Below are 20,931 nucleotides of genomic sequence, written 5' to 3'. Positions count from 1 at the left end.
CGCTTGTATCATCTGTCAGTACTGCCAGTGTCTAACAATAGTCAGTGCTGCTATTGTCATCTGTTCTCCCATCCACTGTTGACAATTTAGCCATTTCTCCCCATTCTTGACTCCCCTCCCTACCTCCCCTCCATTACCCTCTCCTCCCACCTGCCCCAGCTGCGCAGCGCTAGGTAAATCTTGCCCGGATTTTTCCACTAATTTCATCCATTGGAATGAGCCCTATGCCTTATTCTCATACAAAATAATATATATAAAAAAGAAAAAAGGTAATTGATAGTACCATGCACCTGGAATTGGCTAATTATCACCTGGCAACACCCCACGTGCACTCGTTCGCTAATTTTCCCTGTTTATTTCCCCTTGAGATATGCTGTATGACCTGTTCTCATAATAAAAATATATATAAGAAAGGAAAGGAGAAGCCTAGGTGATATTTACATTCACCTGGAACTACCTAATTTATTATGTATTGTCTAGATTTCCTGCCAATCATTTCATAGCGTATATATTAGCAGCTGTCACCATGCTGATGTTGGCAACCCTTCACTGCCCATAGACCCAGCAGGCAGCCAGTTTACTCTCGTTTTTCAAGGTGAAATCACGTTGGATTCGCGCCTGTCCAATTCCGCTGCTTTTTAGCCCCATGCAAAGGTCCCTGTGACCTCTACTCCTACTAAATCTTGTGTGGGAAGGGGTAAAGGCTAAGTGACTCTGCTGTGGAACATGAACTAGCTAATTTATCAATGATAATGATGGACAGTGACTATGATCTTTCTGGTCTCTATAACAGTGCAAGTGAAAATGTAAATTATGAGTAAACAGCAAGTGAAAGCAATGAATGTAAATATAACTGAACAGTGGAAAATAGTTTTATGAGTTACTGCAAGTGACAGTGCATAAAGGTGTAAGTAAAATAGAAATGTAAATAAGTAGTAATATAAGAATACGAATATATATACTAGGAGTAATGAAAGTGAAAGTAATGAAAATGAAAGTGACAGCTTTGCTGTCTGTGCTAATATACATGAGAAAGTGAATGCCTGGAGTGAAAATAAACTACTAGTACTGAAAGAAACTTACAGATAAATATTGTAAAGTACCTCTCTTCCTATTTCTCCTATCTTTCCTGTCACTTCTTAGTGCTTTTCTTTCTGTTGCAGGTGGCTTTACATTGAGTGACAAGCCAATTGGTTTCCTGTAAGCCAAGAAACCATTTACAACGCTGGGTGGTAACCATATAGCCAAACCATACGTGCTCCCTACGTGTCAACCAGTGGGTTGGTGGAGGGTTAGTGCTCCTCCCTGTAAAACAAGTAACTCTGAGTCGAATGGCCACCCCTTAGGGGATTATGGCATCTGGCAATAGATAGATAGTAATATAAGAATATGGGTATATATACTACAAGTAGTGAAAGTGAAAGTAATGAAAATGAAAGTGACAGCTTCGCTCTCTAAGCTAGTATACACGAGAAAGTGAATGCCTGGAGTGAAAATAAACTACTAGTACTGAAAGACACTTAGAGATAAATATTGTATATATAAATAAGTGTAATAAAGTACTAGGAATATAAAGTGTGAGTGTGTTTATAAATAATAAATGACAGCTCCGCCTCAGAATACCATCGGGGAACCAGCACGGGAGGAACGCTCGTATGCGCTCGTAATTTACGTTGCTTTCACATTTTTTTTTTTTTTTTTTTTTTTTTTTTTTTTAGTATGGATTCCAAACTACTTGAAATTCATAGAATAGTGTTTGTAGTTATAATATCAGGCAGTGGTAACCATATTACGGAGTATCGGGAAGTGTAAAGTGGAGACTTCATTACCCAACTTCATTAGTCTCCACAAGTCCTACGGTAGTCGATGAAGGCTCAACAAACATCCCAGGGGAAAGCTGAAGGTATGTGCCATATGCATATTTAATTATAATATTCTAGGACTAATAACTGATTTTTGGCAAATACAGTATATATATACAGTAATCCCTCCAATATCCGATGTAATAGAGCCAAAGGCATGTCCGGATAGTGATCCTGTCCGGATATTGGGCCCCAGCCTCCTGGACTTGTACTTATGGACCCTAACTCCGAAAAACACCTATACAACTCCCTCTGGACATGCATTGCACCTATTTAAGACCCAAATCACACCAATAAGGGACATAAATGCAAAAGAACCATAAAATGAGGTTTTAGAGGTGAGTTTATACAATATTAAACATTCTGGGTACTTACAAGTCCCTGGCTCCTGAACTGGTTTGAACCGCCAGTTTGCAGTCCACAGTTAATCCTCTGCAGTCTAAATTCTAATTTCTTAACGCTGCACAACACTGTAAATTCCTGTGTGTTCTGGTGGCGAGGTATTGCAGTTTATTCACAAAAAACAAGCACCTGTGGCTTGCACTGCTATAAGCATCTGCTCTCGATTGGATTTAGGCTGTGACTGTTGATGATGGCAGGGTAACAAAGTTGCCAGATCGCAATGGCCACATTACCAAACTCCTCAAGTTTCATTACCATTTTTAATTTTTATTACCAAATTCGTAAAGCTAGCATATATTCTTCACTAATTATATACACAAGTGGAAATACATGTAATCACTCTTCTTATAATTAACAGCATGTTGATTATTATCACGCTATATAGGCTACCAAATTAATCAGAGAGAGCAAACAATCCACCATCTCCATCCTGTGTATCCTCATACACATGAAAAATCCATTTGGTAATGCATTATTCTGATTCATTACCAAATGAATTTTTCATTACCAAATTGGCCCACACTTGGTAATGAAAAATACCAAATGGCATCCCTGACAGGGGAAGGGGGAGGAAGGAAGGGGTGAAGGGACCATGGTGTAACAGCTGTTTGGCGCCACGCGGCAATTTCAGATTACGGGTGGGAATAAAGCCAGATTTTTTTCTAATTTTTTGCGGTTTTTGGCCCATTTTGGGAACATTGGATCCCGGAACGATTATGTCCAGTTAATGGGGATGTTCGGATATTGGACGTTCGGATATTAGAGGGATTACTATATATATACAGTACCCTCGCGTCCAGCACGGTAATATTGTCATGCATGGGTCACGTGTTGGACCAAAAACGTGTTGGACTAACAATAGACCTTATGGGGAAAAATGAATTATGTCAGCAACCCTAGGAAAAGTCACCCTAAATACCTACCATATACCTATACATATATTGGTACTAATGTAATTATAATAAATGGTACTGTGCTATGAATGATAACTAACCTTTTAGGATAGTGTTGGTGGGCTTGTTGGGAATGGAAGGTGGTATCCAAGGCTGTAGGTAGTCCTACTGGGTCCCCGGAGGATGGCTGCTGGCGTCACTAGCGGGTAATGGCTGTTGCTCCTCCTCAACCTCCCTCTTAAATCCTTCGAAATCACACTCAGAATCACTATCTTCGTCCACAGCCATGGAAGGTCCTGCTTCTGCCTGTCCTAGCACTCTGTAATCCTCGACAAACGGCATGCTTCTCACACTGTTGCCAGAGCCCCGTCTCGTGACCGTGGAAAGTGATCGCTGTCGCTGATTCGGTAGAGAATAAGGAAAAGCAACTTTGTTTATGAACTGGTACGCACGCCGATGAGAAGGGTTTCAAAACGATTGATATTTATTCTAAAATATTAATATGTATTCATTGTCAGGCTAAATGTTCAATCCTGTAGTACGATACATTCTCTGTCGAGTCGCCTGGGTTTTGGTCACACTGTTTTGCCCGTCGTATCCTCGGCAGGAATCCATCCAGATGAATTCCAAATGCCCGTGGTATTGTCGGCAATTTTACCACGTTACTGTTCCGATTTACCATCGTATCCTCAGCAAACCTGGCATGAAGTGCCGTGTGATAGCCTTCGGCTGCCAGGATCTTGTCTTAGTTTTTTATTATGATCCTCATGTTGGCTTCATTCATGTCGTAGGCCTTGGTAATGTCAACTTTCCTCTCCCCTTTCTTCTTCCTCTCGATCTTTTCTAGCTTGGTGGCCTAAGGGAGGTGCCGACGCTTCTTGGAGTTCTCAGAAGGCTTCCTAGGCATCGTGAGCAGGGTAAAATGCAGTAACAAGGGCAGAAAATGCAGCAAGAAATAAGCATCTTCCAATGCAATTATGCGACTGAGTGGCGCTGTGGCAGGAGAAATTTAAACAAAACATCATGTGACATCAGAAGCGTTTTTAATTGGGCGGCATCACGATTACGTCACGATAGCGGGCGGGGAAGGCTACTTGATCAGAAGTTTTCATTGGCTATCATCATCATGGGAATGTCCAGTATGACCGTGTTGGACCCGGGGGTGATCGTGCTAGAGTGAACTCTGCGGATTTCGCCCACTTCTCGGAGCTCTGTGCGTGTTGTGCTAACACACTCGTGTTGCAGTAATTAAATCGTATTAAATAATACTAATTAATATACATACTGTATATATATATATATATATATATATATATACACGCACAATATTATTCTCAATCTTCTGTGCATCTCCACCATGGTTGCTTGTCAGGTTTTTTGTTTGTTTGTTGGATGTCCCATTTTTGGTTGTATGGGACTGTTGAAGGGTTACCTTGTCAGATGTGAAAAATGAAAGAAAACAAGAAACTGTTCCAAGGTATGGCAAACCCATCCCCGGCAGTCATTTTAGTGCTAACGTATAGACAACAGGATATCAGGTTAAAGATGTGACATGTTAAATTTGGAGTAAATCGGGTGAAAATTGACGATTTCATGCCCATTTGAAATTTTAGGCTGGGCCCACCTGATTTTGACCCCCTACAGCTAATTGGGAGGTGATCCTCCTGATGAAATGAGACGAGTTAAAGAATGCAGAATTGAAAGATGCACGTTTAGGTTTTGGCTTCATGTCGATATGACGAGTTTGAAAGGAGTTATGGCAAAAAAAAACTTTTTTTTTTTTTTTTTTTTTTTTCCTTACAGCCTGTGCCTTGAACCAATTTGGCCCAAAATCTTATCAGGCGATCAGAAGATCATAGCCCAACATCCCTTTAATTTTAGTCAAAATCGTACCAGTACTTTTCACATAAGTTGTTAACAGAGAGACAGACAGACAAACAAACAGACAAACCGAATGAAAACAACACCTGTCCCCGAGCCCCTCCAGGGTGGGGGCGGGTAAAAATCAATATCATTGACTTGTACATCTGCTATACCCTGTCTGTTGTTAAGGGTGTAATTAGTGAATATTAATGAACTGATATTAATTAAACAACTGTCTCATATTACCAGCTCACTGTGTTCATGAAATTTAACTTTCCCATCTACCTCCATGAAAGGATGTAGGAAACATTACTCCTAAATGCTTGAGCTAATTGTGACTGTAGCCCTGTTGCTGGTGTGAACCCTTTGTAGTAGTGGCCTGCTGCGTGTGTTGAAAGCAACAAGTCTTATTGCATAAATTACTAATGATTGTAAATTGTGACTCTTAATTTTCATTTTATTTAGAGGGAAAAAGATTCCTGTAACCCATTTCAGAGGTATGTTGCAACTTTCAATGCTTTTTGATGCAAGAAACTGTCTTCATTGTGCTAGCCTAATACTGTACCATATTTTTTAGTGTATCCCTGTACTAATATGCGTGGGATGATGTAGGCTGTCCTTTGTGTGTGAAGCAGTAATCCTGTTCTTATGCTTAAACATTAATGAAATACAGTACCTGTTTAGTGTAATACACTAGCTTTTTTTGTTTTTCGTAAGTTGTGAGAATATACTTATTGTTAAAAGATATTGAAAATTTCATACTGTAGTGCTTAACTTTATATGATCCATATAGCATTACATTACCAGTTATTTGATTAATGGATCTGTAACTCCCAACAGTCCGACAGCCCAATCCCATCCGACTACGTGACCTAATACGCCAGATTCGGTCAGCTAAGACTGCAGCAGAGGAACGTGCTGTGGTGAACAGGGAGTGTGCATACATCCGCCTCACCTTCAGAGAAGAGGACTCTGTGTGGCGTTGTCGCAATGTTGCGAAACTGCTGTATATACATATGTTGGGGTGAGTAACGTGTAACAATCCAAGGAGTTATAATAACTGTTTTGAATATTTGTATACTGTTTGGTAAAGAAGACTGCATTGTTGTTAAACAGTACAAGTACTGTACAGCGTATGTGGGAAAATGTTTTGATGACCTTTGTAGGTCTGAATATTGGCTTTTTTTTTTTTTTTTTTTTTTTTTTTTTTTTTTTTTTCAGCATGTCTTAACTCTAGAGGTAAGTACAGGCATACCCCGATTTAATGATGTAATTGGTTAGGTAAAACCCCGTCGTTAGGTGGGGTATCGTATATCGGGGTACTTTTACCATGTAATGTGGACTGTTTACCAGCCTTGGGTTTCCCCCCAAACCAAGCCAAAAACCCACCCAGATGAGCTTAAAAAAAAGTTTAAAACCAATCTAAATGGCCTAACAGCTGTCAAGGAAGCTAACCTAAGCCTGACACTTGTAAATAACTCACTAAAACCAACAGATAAAATCTGAAAATTGTCAAATATAAGTTTGGAGAACATCAAGCTTAGTGAACTGTGCCCCAAAATGACAATGTTCACCCCACCTGTGGCTAAAACACATTAATCTAAGTCTAAAAGCAGTTTATAAATCAACCTAAACACACAATTATAGTCTAAAATATCATCAAAATCGATTTTAAAAAATCACAACCAATCGTTAAACTGGGGTTTGGCTATTGTTAGGCACGGTATGGTGGTATTTCTACCCTCATCGTTAAAGCCGGGGTATTGCATTTAGGGGTATCGTTTATCGAGGTATTACTGTACAGTGCTGTTCAGTATATATTTGATTAATGATGCTGTTGGGATTCAAAAGGTGGGTAGTTAATGCATCTCTACAGATTTTTTTTGTGTGTGTAATGTATATTAAGGTAAAGGTGATTGATTGACAAAGCATGCTAGTCACTTACAGGCCTTCTCTAGTTATATGATGGCATCATGTACTGTGCTTTATTGTTCTTTAAGCTGTTCATCCAACATTCTTAAAGGTGAACGTACAGTATTTAGTCTTTACAATTTCTGTCTTCAACTTATGTAAAAGTTGCCTTTCTCATCTTATATGTTCAGTTTAATGTGCACCTTTGATAGTATACCTTTATTCAAAAAATCTTGTATACTCAACTCTAAAGTGATGTTTTGGATAAGTTGACTCCCAACTTTTGAAGACTTTCTCTCGGTTTCCCATATGCCATGTATACAAGATGTTCCAGGACTGATATACTAATTTCAGGAGGTAGTTCCTGAGGATGTTCATTTTCATTTTCATTTTTGAAGGCTCCAACAGGTCTCCATTTGTCGGCCTTGGTCACCTAATGGCTGCTCAATCTCTGGCAGCTTCCCTCTTTAGTCCCTTAACCCTCAGGTCACACTCAGTGACCTCTTCCCAGGTCTTTTTCGGTCTGCCTCTCACATTCCTACCCCCAGCATTAACATTTCTGACTTTCTACACCCAATTATCATCCCCCTATTCTTTCCACATGCCCAAACCATCTCAATCTACCCCTCCTCATCACAACACCAATATACTCCAGTCCCATCCTACCCCTCAGCTCATCCATTGTAAACCTAGCCCCTCCGGGCCTTGCAGTCAAGGATGCACACTGCACATCCACCTAATCATTGCCTTTTCTGTACGTTTGAGCCTGTGAATATCCTCTTCCTTTACTGGCCAGGTCTCACTGCCATACAGCATTACACTCCTGCCACATGCCGCCTACAAAGATCCCTTAGCAATGGAGGAAGAGCCCTCTACATGTCAGGAGAGGCAACAGCTTCCTGAACTTATTCCAACCACTCCTCACTCTTGTCACAGAGCTAGCTCCTGCCCCACCTCCAACACATAACATGTCTCCCAATAACAAAACTTCCATACACTCAAGAGACATACCAGCAAGTTCAATCCTTTCAGTACCTGACAATCTCCACCTGCTCTCCCCGACACACCGCATACATGAAATCAGCATTAAATCACAGTCTACATCTAATACCATTACATCTATTATGCACCCACATATCACAAACACTGCACAAGATGGAACTACTGTACTTCCCATGCCCTTGCGACAAATCTCACATGGCCACTCTCCCTCTTCTTTGACTACCATCCCCAGCCCTTGACACCATCATTTTTGTTTTATCTGCATTTGCTCTTAAGCCCTTGTGCCCCAGACCATCTCTTCACTTCCTAAATCATTCATCTGCCTCCTCTTCATCCTCTGCAACCAACACCAAATCATCAGTATACAACCATGGGAGTCCATTTTTGAAGTCATGTGAAAGATCCTCAAGTACCATGATAAACACCAAGGGGCTCAGGACTGATCACTGATGCACACCAGCACTCATGGAAAACTCATCACTCAAATCTCCATTCACCCTTACCTGGGTGCAAGCACCCACATACATGGCCATAACAACTCTTAACCAGCCACCCCTCGATCCCCAGCTTTCTCATTGCCCACCTCACCACCTCTCTAGGGACTCTGTCAAAGGCCTGCTCCTAATCAGCACTGTATATTGTACAAGATAAATGTTTATATGACATTTGTTAGCTTTGTTGTGGTTTAGGAGTAAAGGATATAAAACTTTGAATGATGGCATTGGGAGATAGTCTTTCCCAACCGCAGGTGCCAACATCATTACTCATCAGTTTATTTTTTGGTTGGACAGTTTGTACTGTAATTGGGGATTATTATTTTAAGTTTTCCTTATTAAAAGTAAAGCAGTGAAGTCCAGTGACATTGTCCATAAAAATGAAAGTTTTCCTGTAGTGGTGAACTTGATGTAAATAATCAAGAGAGGGCAATGAAAATAGGGTTGTTAAAGAAAGTTTATTTGATAAAGGAGTATACTTAGATCATATAGTTATCAAGAGTGAATAAATGTTGATAGTGTGGTTGTTGTGTCCCCAAACTCACCTGAATGTGTGTCCTGTACCTGTTGACTGGAGGTTGAATTTTCCTTTCTGTAGGCCACCATCCTCCTGTCAGGGAAAATAGGGATGGAGTTGAAGGATTTAGAAATGAGACAGTTCTGTTGCCTTGCCATGTCTACCACTTTGTGTGAAGGATAGTGATGATAGTACTGTATTTTGTGAGTGAGTTTTAAGGTGGTAGGAGGCATGGTAGGCCATCCCCCCAAAATTTGTGAATCTGATTCATTATGCTGTATGTGGTTTGAAAATTTAAGAAGCTAAGGAATGGACAAGGATGGAAACAGATGGACAAGACTGTGATTGGAAGTGTTCACATAAAGTTTTTTTTTTTTTTTTTTTTTTTTTTTTTTTTTTTTAGGGGATAATTGTATCCCAGGTGTATGTGAAAACAATGATGTCCATCTTTAGTGAAAAATGCAAGTACATGCAGATGATTATATTTGTTTAGATTTTGGAGGCTTGAATGACAGTGTGGCTTCATTCACTATGCATGCAGTTTGATAGTAATCCTAATTTTTTGTTACGCTTATTTTGTTTCTGGATGCTGCATAATCGTATCTTTTTGGTGGGAATTAGAGTTGGGAAGATGATGAAAGTTATCCCATCACCATCTTATTATCAAGAAGTTTTATGTGTTTCTCAGGTCTAGTCTGTACTGTAGCAGTGTATGTTCATAATCCTTTACTATAGGTACATGTCATTTGCCTTTTCAGGTATCCAGCCCACTTTGGTCAAATGGAATGCCTGAAGTTGATAGCATCACCACGCTTCACCGACAAGCGCATCGGCTACCTTGGGGCCATGTTGTTGCTGGATGAGCGGCAAGATGTTCACCTCCTCATCACCAACTCACTCAAGAAGTAGGTCTGCATGACAGAGTATGGATATCTGGGACTGGTATCTGTTGCTAACTTTTTGTGTGGGTGTGGGTGTGCTCATGCAGCATCAGATGCTGGCTTCTTATTTATTTTTTTATTTCATCCATCCATCCATCATCCAATCTTATACCACCCCATGAGGAGAGTAGGAGCCTGGTGCTAGGCAAGTTGGTCCTGACATTTAAGATGAGGGTGATTTTATTGTTATTATTATTTAAAAAAAAAAAAAAAAAAAGGGCTAGAACCCACAATTTTGCTCCCCTTTGCAGAAGAAAAGAATATAAAATATAAACTAAAGATCCATTCATTTCGAGATGCCTGGACTCTGCATTTAAAAGACTTGAGGTCATAGGCAGATGGAAATTAGATGGAAGAACACAGTTCCAGAGTTGACCTGTTGCATACATGAAGGACTAGGTGTATCATTTAACTTGTATCAGAAAGTTAGACAGAAAAGGGGTGAGTGTTTGCTGCGACACGGGTACAGTATAATGCACCAGCTGTAATGGAGGAGAGAGGCATGCAAACAGCTCGACAGAGCACTGACCATTGAAGTACTGATAGAACAGAGATATAGGTGCAACAGTGCAACAAAGAGACAGAGATTGAAGGGAGCCATGAAGAGGAGGAGAGTTGATGAGATGAAAAGCCTTTGACTACCATGTTGAGAAGAGCTGTATGTGGGGAGCCCCATCACACACTGGAGCTGTACTTGACACAAGCAAATAAAACCTCTGTTAAAGTCAACAACTGTGTTAGTGTAAAGTGTTGTATGAGTATTATGATTAGTTTCACAGACAAGATTTCCTTCTTAATGTAAGGAATTTATGAAGACATGTTAATATTTTTTAGTGCCTCCGGCTTTTGGTAATTTATTTTTTGTGGTTTGGTTTGGCCAAGGGATGTGGTGATTCCACTGCTTAGTATCTATGTTGCAACCAACCTCACACCAACATATGAGGAGGGGAGACTAAACCTGGAGCTTCCTTTCTCCTTAGGTTTATGATATTAGAGTTCTTTATTTCACCCTCCTGTATGAATATGAAACTTGGCATATGAAGTTGGAGCGGAAGTGTGAATCTTTTTGTGTATGTGTTGAATTGGAGTGTAGGCACGGAAAGTTGTACAGAGGCTCAAAGACAACTGTGTATAGCTTATTCCAACATTAACATGAGTATGAAACATTGATATGGTGTGAATATGAAAAGTTGAAAGTGAGGGTATTATAAATAACTTAAATCAGACGGGAAATATAAGTATCCGTGATTGTTAACAGTGTATGGGAGTCTGTTCATTACAGAGGAGGAGAGCACCTGCTTCTGTGAATTAACTTAAATTTGTATCATATCACATTGTTTATAAAGGCTCCGATATATTTACATGCATTAGCCTTGCTCCCCTGATGTTGGCTCTCCACGCTGCTTGATTTCTGGCAGCCTCCCTGTCCAGTCCCTTATCCTTGAGGTCACATTCTGTGACCTCATCCCAGGTATTTTTTGTCTACCTCATGCAGCCCTGCCCCTGACATTCACAGTTCTCTCCTTTCGCACCCAGTTGTCGTCCTCCATCCTCTCAACATGCCCAAACCATCTCAGTTTACCTCTCATCACAACACCAACACATTCATGCCCCATCCCTCCATTCAACTGTTCATTCACAATTTTAGTCCCTCTCAGGCCTCACATTCAAGGATGCACTACACATCCATCAAGTCATTGTCATTTCTGTATGTTTAATTTGATAGAAATTATAAATTCATGATAGAGTATGGAAGTCTCTTCACTAGGAAGGAGAGCATCTCCTTTAATGGTGTAAATAGAGTGATGTCAACTAAGTTGCAGAAAAAGATGTATGTGAGTGGGTTTGAAAGTGATAGGAGAAGAGGGAGATCAAGAGAAGACTGATATTGTAAGTGAATATATGAGAAGCAGGGTATGAAAGTTGAAGAGGCAAAAGAATTATTAACGATGAAGTGAATGGAGTAAATAACAACAGAATTGTCTCTACCCAGCAGATGTTGTTTCCATTGACCATGCTGGATTCAAAAATAACTATGGTAGCATTAGTAGTAGTAGTGAATAAATGAAAGGACTTGAATATTGAGTGAATGGTAGGGTGTTTTGTTCAACTGGGCAATCTTTGGTTAGTATCTGAAGCTATTATAGATTTTTTTCTGACTTTCTAGACCCAGCTTCACCCCATCTTGGAGTGGGAAAGTAGATCTGGATGGTGATGATGATGATTCTGGTGCATGATAGAAGTGATAGGATAATTGATCAGTTTGATTGCATGGTTCAGAAACATTCTGTTCTTGCAGCGACCTGAATTCATCGACGCAGTTCGTTCAGGGTCTGGCGTTGTGTACTCTTGGGGCAATTGCATCTCCTGAGATGTCTCGGGACTTGGCGGGAGAAGTAGAAAGGCTGCTCAAATCATCTAATGCATACATTAGGAAGAAGGCTGCTGTCTGTGCACTCCGCATCATTCTCAAGGTTCCAGAACTCATGGAGATGTTCTTACCAGCCACCCGCTCACTTCTTACTGAGAAAAACCATGGTGAGATTCTTCATGGCTCTTTTTATCACTGAACAGTTTCCATTCCTATATTAAAATTTCTCTCTCTCTCTCTCTCTCTCTTTCTTTTCTAGTAGAGTGCTTTGGTTGAAAGTTTTAGCTCCTACAGCAGGATGATAACTTTTCTTGTTACCACCTGTCAGTTTAATTAATCTTTTAAGGGTCCCTGCAATGAAGGAAGTGGATTCAATATACTTTATTAACCCCTTCTCTACAAGGGGTTTATAAGGTGGGCAAAATAATCACATAGTAAGAAAGGTAGTACAAAAATCAGTTCTTAAGAGGTAATTTAGATAGTAAAGTTTAGCAGAATCAGGAAACTAACAAGCTCACAATATTTCAGGAGTAAAGACTGCAGTAAATATATGTTACTTATATCAGTATTTTTGGTGTGTGGTGTGGCAAAAGTAACAACAAAGAAGAAAGGTATGGCATAGTGGGATGAGGAGGTTAAGAGAGTGGTGGAGGAAAAGAGGAAGAAGTGGCTAAAGTGGTTACAGGATAGAGGTTCAGTTGAAATAAGAACTGAATATACTGAGAGCAAGAAGCACATAAAGAGACTAGTGAAGAGGAAAAAGGAGGTAAATGATGATCTAGAAAGAAAAATGAATGCGAACTACTATGAAAATAGAAAGTTATTCTGAAAAGAGGTGCAGAAATGTTGAAGTGAAAGCAGAAATAAATGTGATGGTGTGAAGGATGTAGGTGGTGGATTACCAACCCACGGAGATGAAGTAAGGACCAGATGGAAAGAATATTTTGAAAGCCTGATGAATGGGAATAGAGAGAGCAGAGCGGTTGTAAGCATGATTGGTTTTGGGGGTGTGCAGAGAAGGAATGCAGTGTCACGGGGTTTTTAAAATAACACGGTAATTTTGAAATAAATGCTTAAATATTATTTAAATTGATATTAATATTCAATAATACTGAAGAGCAGAGACAATGATTGTCTTGCTACATCAAGCAACGATTACTTTACGCTGGCTTGTGCACAATTCTCTGAGAACGAGAATTTAAAAACTTTCTCAACAGTACACAGCAGAGACTAATTACTCACAAATGCTGAATTAGTACTGTTAGCCTCTGGAGAAAGTTACTTCACCCCTGACAATAAATAACTAATACTAATAATATCAGGTTCTTGCTGATGCTTTAACTCCTATCTGGCACAACGGATTTTAAGTTAATACAACAAGACTGGTCTAAGTACCAGTTATGAAGGCAAACGTTTATGCAAGCTAGGAGCTATATGGAAAATAAGCTTAATTTGAAGAAATGAAACAAGATTTTACCCTACATTAAGCTCAAGAAAAAGAACTGTTAAATTTATTGATTACAAAAAAAACAAATTTAACGTTACATTTCAAATCAAATCAATGAGACGCACTCACTCACACAAAAGCTAAATTCTTACGCCTAGAAAAAAAACACCATAATTAAACTCTTAAGACTAGGAAAACAGAAGGAAATACTGAACGATGAATGCTTTGTATCACCAAGGGGTGGGAGTTTGGAGAAACTGATACTCTGTGGAGCTTGGGGTGCTAGCTGACCTCTCACACTTCTGGAGCACAGGACCTCTCTCCGTCAAAGCCACAATTAGACTGAATTCAAAATACATTGTATGGGCAGGACGCACAAGCCACCGGAAGAAGGCGTGGCTAACGGTTGAGGCAAGCAGAGGCGAACAATAAAAAAACAATAGTATCGCTCAGTAGCGCACTTAGTGACGTGCATTAAATCGGTCACTTTTAAACAGTGACGAATGTTTTGAAAAGTATACCCTGAAATGGAGAGAGAAACGGTTAACTGAGCGATACGCAGTGAGTTTTCCACTAATAGTTCGTGGCTTCTCACAAAAGGGAAATGTCGCGAATTGATTCGTGACATGCAGTGCCAGGAGACGTGACACTCGCACAGGTGAAGAGTGCTGTGAAGCAGCTGGAGTTGATGAGGTGTATAAAGAGATGCTTAAGTGTAGTGGAGAGCGTGGAATGCAGTGCTTGTTGGAGATATGTAAGAAGGCATGGATGAGTGAAACTGTGCCTGCAGATTGGAAAATGGCTGTGATTGTATTAGAGATGTGCCGATACCAAGATGTTGGCTGATACCGATACCACTTTTCAGCCGATACCAATACCAATACTCCAATACTGACAAATGGCCAATACTTTGCCGATACCGATACTTCTTTATTTTGATTTTATATATTTGATTTTGTTTTGATTTATCTGATGCCGGTAACGTGAGTGTTATTAATGCAGGAGCAATATAATAATCGATATATAATATTAATATATGATAATATTACATCATACATGTAATTGTAATATAGTATAATATATCATAACCATCTGTTTATCAGTGTCATGAAACATAAGCGTCTTGAATCACATCATAAACCAGAGAAGTATCGGAGTATCGGCCATATTTTTACCTTGCCGATACCGATACTACAAAAAAAAGGCCGATACCACCGATAGTGATACCAATACTGTCGGCATGTCCCTAGATTGTACCCCTGTACAGAAATAAAGGTGAGCGAGTAAATGCAAGAATTATCGTGGCATAAATTTATTGAATGTGGTAGGGAAGGTATATGGAAGAATTATAATAGAGAAAAGAGAGATATCAGAAGTCCTAGTGAGTGATGAACAGGGTGGCTTTAGGAGTGGCAGAGGATGTGTGGATCAAATATCTACAGTGAGATAGGTAGCAGCGAAGGCTTGTGAGAAGGACTTTAAGGTGTTTATGGCATTCATGGGTCTGGAAAAAGCATACGACAAAGTAGACAGAGAGGGATTGTGAAAAGTTTTGCACATGTACAGTGTAGATGGTAAGCTGCTAGGTGCTGTCAAGAGCTTTTATGATGGTAGCGAAGCATGTGTAAGGGTTAATGGGCACCTAAGTGAATGGTTCACGATTGATGTGGGCGTGCGACAAGGTTGTGTGATGTCCCCATGGTTGTTCAATATATATATGGGTGGGGTGATGAGAGAAGTAGAAATGCAAGTAATGGAGAGAGGGATGGCACTGGTAATGAATGGTGATGGATGGAATATCTCAAATTTGTTGTATGCTGATGATGCAGTACTGCTTGCAAGTACCGGACAAGAACTTGGTAGGCTAGTGCAGAGTTTTGTTGATGTCTGTGAGCGTCATTCCTTGAGGGTAAATGTAGAAAAAAGTAAAGTGATGGTTATTGAGAGAAGAATGTGATGTTACAGTGAATGGAGAGAGACCGGAATTGGTGTGAGAGTTCAAGTACAGTAAAAGCTCAATTAACCGGAATGCATGGGGATTCTTCCATTCAGGATATGGAATTTTCTGGATAATCGAATGTTACCCTTAGAAATTTTCTTGAAGGTCAAACAAATGAAATAGTACCAAACTTGGGACTTTATTTCATAAAGTACATTATTCAGTATTAGTGAGTGGTAGGTGGTGGCGACCATCATCCACTCACTTGATGTAGTGCTGCCTGCTTCTTCCATAGCCTTTATCATTCTTTTTCTGTGCCTGCCCTCCTCTCTTCCTATTTCTCCCATCTTTCCTGTCACTTCTTATTGCTTTTCTTTCCTTTACAGGTGGCTTTACATTGAGTTACAAGCCAAATGGTTTCGTGTAAGCCAAGAAACCATTTACAGCGCTGGGTGGTAACCATATAACCAAACCATACGTGCTCCCTACATGTCAACAAGTGGGTTGGTGGAGATTTAGTGCCCCTTCCCACAAAACAAATAACTGTCAAATGGCCACCCCTTACAGGATTATGGCATCTGGCAGTAGATAGATAGATAGGTACAGTACAGGTACACTCATGTTCACTAATATCTGCCCAGGGGTGCCCCCTTTCTACCTCAGAATACCCAGGGAAGAAGGGAGAGGGGAACGAAATGAGCTCCACCTGCCACTACCCCAGCTCCCGACCATCCCCCATACTCCTACCCAACCCCCCATCTCACCCATCATTCTTAACTAGCATATACATCCCAAGCTGATTTCATGCCTAACACTCTTGGTCACACTACTAATACAAACAAAGAACAGTAGGATATGTTAAAAGAATATAACTATCAACATATTGGAGCAAGAAATTAATGCATTATGATGTTGACAGTAAAACAAACACATGAACAACGGCACCTCAGGCCTCCTGTGTTGGGTGCACTGCTTTGCACACACACACACACACACACACACACACACACACACACACACACACACACACACACACACACACACACACAAATGCACACACTGAAAAACAGACATAAACACACCCAAACACGCAGGCACAGACACGGATGCATGGAAACGCCCAACACTTGAGGCCTGGGATGGCTGTTGTTAATGTTTTTGTTTTATTGTCAATATTATAATGCATTAATTTCTTGCTGCAGCATCTTCATAGTCATATTATATACTTTTTACATAGCCTAGTGTTTTATATTTGTTTATTAGTAATGTGACTATGAGTGTAAAGTATATATGAGGTTAGCTTGAGATGTAACTGCCGGTTAAGAATGACGAGTGGGGGGCTGGGAGGGGTGGGGGTATGGGGGAGGGGACTGAACACAAACCAGCAAACATTACCAAAAATTATTTAAAGAAAAATTTAGCATATGGTTACAAGACAAAATAATTTGAAAACTTCGCTGCATACACTACTTTATCCTGTACTGTACAGAACTAATCAAGAATTAGGGTGACGACTGGTATCTGGAATATTTTCGACCCCATGCCAGATAGAATTTGCATTCATACAGATGTGCCGATGCATCGGATGCCGGTTAATAAAGCTTTTACTGTAACTGGGTACAGTGATAGAAAAGAGAGGAAAATGTGCTAAAATTGAAAGTCGAGTGACTCGAGGAAGACAAGCAGCTGGTGCAATGAAGGCCTTGATAAGAATCAGAGGCTTGAATGTTGCAGCTGCACGAGGCTTACATGAGGGAGTGTTAGTGCCGACTTTAACATATGGATGTGAGACTGGAGTGGCATGAAAATGAGAAGTCAAGAATAAGGGCAGTATAGATGGGACTGCTGAGGAATGTATGTGGAGCACAGAGGGTGGATAGAATACGAAATAATGTGATTCGTGAACGATGTGGAGGAAGGAAGTTGGTGGACACTGGAATTGAGGAGAGTGTACTGAGATGGTGTGGTCATGTGGAGAAAATGGATAATAGAGTGGTGAAAAAGGTATATCTGAGCGAATTTGAAGGAGGGAGGGGGCGAGGTAGGTCAAGGAGAAGGTGGAGAGATATGGTGGATGAGTGTGTGAGGAAGAGAGGTTTGAAAGTCGGTGAGGCTAGGGAACTGACGAGATCGAGCTGGCTGGATGAATGTTGTTTTTAACGTGGCAGCGTCCGGATTTACCTATCGGATACGTTTATGTGATGCTACAGAATGTGGTGAATGTCTTTGGTGTATCCAATAGAGCCAGGATTCCAGGGGCTTGAGTGAAAGGAGGCTTGGCCCATTGGATTGGGCAAATTTGGGCTGTCTGGACATTGCTACTCCTCACTGTGCCCTTGGGTGGGAAAGGAGGTGTGGATGATGATGATGATGATGATATCAGTATTTTTACTAGTATTATATTGCCCGCAGGTGTCCTCATCACTGGAGTAACGTTGATTACAGAGATGTGCCGACAGTCTCCAGACATGCTGGCTCACTTCAAAAAGGTGAAATTTCTTTTGTTATCTTACTTTTGCATTGTTTTAAAATATGGCAAGCATTTTCTTCCACACTGGTTGGTGAAATTACTTTGTGTTGGTACAGCATTGACAGTTTGTGGATACTGCGGTATTGGTGTGATATTCCATGTATCCATGTTTTATTGTCCATTGACATCAAAAAGTTTGTTGATATTTGCCCATATACAGTATATATCTGTTGATTCTTTTCTATATATATCTATTATATCTTTTCCATTCACAAATTCATGTAACTAAGCATTTTCTTTAGCACTGTATTCAAATGCCTTTTTAGTAGGTGGCTGCTGTTTGAAGAGATGGCAGGCAGTTAAAACCAGCATATAGATGTGCCGACTGGATATAATAAAGTACTTGTAACTGGCAGCTGTTTGGGAGAGTACAGTGTATCTCTTTCGTGTATATGAATTATGCCATGGGCTATCTTTGCAATCTTCTCTTTATAGATTGTCTATCTTAGTTGTGCTGAAGTTTGTTTTGATTAAATCTTGCTTGCAGGTTAACAGTACAGTTGTTGTTAAAGTTCAGTGTTCCCAAGAGTACTTCATGTAATGATATGTGGTGTGAAGTGATTCCTAGTTGTGAAAAAGTCCAGTTTGCAAGCAAGCAGAGCCAGCTGATTCTTGTAGACCCGTTAGGTTTTGTGAGCATTGTTATAGTCATGCCGCGGTATGCAGAATGGATTATATCAAGTGAAAACAGATTGCATACTGAGGTTGATCTGACATGGGTTCAAATGAGATTGGGAGGGGGTCAAGGGCACATAACCTAAAATCACTAAAAACATTTCTGCATCCCACCTGCAGTATGTCCAAGGCTGGTCTGAGTCATCAAGAGCTTTCCCCCCTCCCCATGCCAAGTCAAAAGTTTCAGTATTTCACACTCGTAAAAGTTCTCTCTACCTATTATTACACACTGCACTTCACCAGCACCAGCATTCACAGGAATATGTTCCGTAAGCCCTCGGGAGCTTGGAATTTTGCGAATTATGTGTTAACTTTCCATATCTTATTTTCATAGTTGCTTTCTTAGTTGTTACAATGTATCAGGAGTTGCAAAGGATGGGCCACTTGGTCTTGCTCCCCATCTTATTTAAGATGGCTTCTTACATAATGTCCAACCTTTAATCTGGTCTCTAAATCATTTAAAAAAAAAAGAGAAAGAGTGAAGAAAAGTATTGCCTAGTCCCGGGTGTAGGAGCCCGGGGCTAGGCAAGTTTGTCCTGACATTTAAGATGAGAGTGAACTACTTTGCCAAAAAGTGTTAGACATTCTATAGAATACTTAGGCATTCTGACCTGTACAGTACTTTGGTTTCACACAGTGCCGGTAACATTTACACAACAGTCAAGGAACACAACACTGATGGATAAGCACATGAAGTACCGGTAATTAATTGAAAACAATGTCGGGCGCAAAAAAAGACAACCCAATATTAGTGGTGAAGAGCTTCTTACCTACACAACCTTTATAACATTAGTAAGATAAGAGGGTTTAGGATGAAAGAAATAAAATAGTATGAATGGGAACTTAATATTTTTGCAATGTTTTACCTAACCATTGCCTAACATTACAAAGTAATCAGTCACCACAGTTACCTAGCAGAAAACTGTCACCATAGACACCTTGGTTCAGATCTCTGGTGGAGGTTAGAATTAGCTCAGATATATTCAGTGTGAGTGCTGCCAGGATATCTGTCATTGCAGCTCATTATCATTTTGTTGCTGTCACAAACAACTTGCATAGCCAATGAATGGAACCCTTTGCAATTGACAAATACATGTTCTTTGTGATCTGGGGCCTTAATTGGTATGAGGGTTCAATCCATTGCACCAAGTGCTTGTGGAAGGAAGGCATAATGAAGAATTATTAGCAAGCCATACTAGGGTTGCATGGCCATGTAGGAGTAAGGGGAAAATAAGGGCCAGAAGAAACATGCTAACATGAAGAAAAGGGGTAGGACAGAAGACAAAAGAGGACAGTAATGAGAGAAGGACTGGAGACAAAAAGGTCCCTTTTAGTTGCCTCTTACAAGCAGGAATACTGGGGATGTATTCTTGCCCTCCCTCTCCATGGGGACCCAAGCACTTAAGGAAAAATTTTTATTCTGTGTAAACTCTCTAGACTGTCCTTCTCATTAAACCACTGGGCATCTTAATTTTCGTGAGTCCTTTTCTGTCTAAGGCATCTGGCACACATGATATCACTCTAGATAGTCTTGACTGATGAATACCACAGTTATCTCCAACAACACTCTGAAGATTCCCATTAGTGTAGAACCTTTGGGTTGCCAAAAATTGTTGTGTAGGCAAGAATGGCTTGGGATTGTACTAGTAGTGTGGTGTTCCCAATATGAGGCACAAGTTCCGTTAAACAAAGGAATTCGCTCCTGGGGAGGCGATATTGTCTCGGTGCCTGTTCATCATTTATGTTAAGGGAGTTCAGTGGATCCAAGAAACCTCCATTCCCATCGCAAAGCACGATCTAGTTCACAGGCAACCATCAACTCCATATCGAGACACTGTAACAATAACAACTTTGGTCCGGTGTGTGCTGTAGAGAATACAAAATTGGAGTTACTTTATTTACAGGTGTCAATATGGTAAGGCTGTTCCGTCCCAGCCTTAGCGACTGAGACGGCCTTACCAAGGCTTACCCTCCTGTAGGTGCTTCATACATGGGCCTTAGCGACCTACAGCCTTAAACCACCTGACTTAAGGCTGTGTGTAGCCTTAAGGCCATTTGTTCATCCAGGCTCTGAAACGTATGTA

At 40.4% G+C, this 20,931-nt stretch overlaps 1 protein-coding gene across 1 annotated transcript in view; it reads left to right on the top strand.

Moving 5' to 3' along the window:
* Nucleotides 1-20,931, top strand: part of AP-1gamma (adaptor protein complex 1, gamma subunit) — a 205,882-nt gene that overhangs the window by 21,179 nt on the left and 163,772 nt on the right. The window contains exons 3-6 of the mRNA XM_080283472.1: nucleotides 5,861-6,044; nucleotides 9,703-9,849; nucleotides 12,185-12,423; nucleotides 18,055-18,131. Of these exons, the coding sequence (XP_080139598.1) occupies nucleotides 5,861-6,044; nucleotides 9,703-9,849; nucleotides 12,185-12,423; nucleotides 18,055-18,131 (647 nt within the window). The remainder of the gene's footprint in view (nucleotides 1-5,860; nucleotides 6,045-9,702; nucleotides 9,850-12,184; nucleotides 12,424-18,054; nucleotides 18,132-20,931) is intronic.

This window comes from Coenobita brevimanus, chromosome 97 (genome assembly GCF_032717465.1).
Source record: "Coenobita brevimanus isolate Jiangsu-jjx chromosome 97, ASM3271746v2, whole genome shotgun sequence".
Taxonomy (NCBI): domain Eukaryota; kingdom Metazoa; phylum Arthropoda; class Malacostraca; order Decapoda; family Coenobitidae; genus Coenobita; species Coenobita brevimanus.
This window is presented reverse-complemented; position numbering and strand designations above follow the sequence as displayed.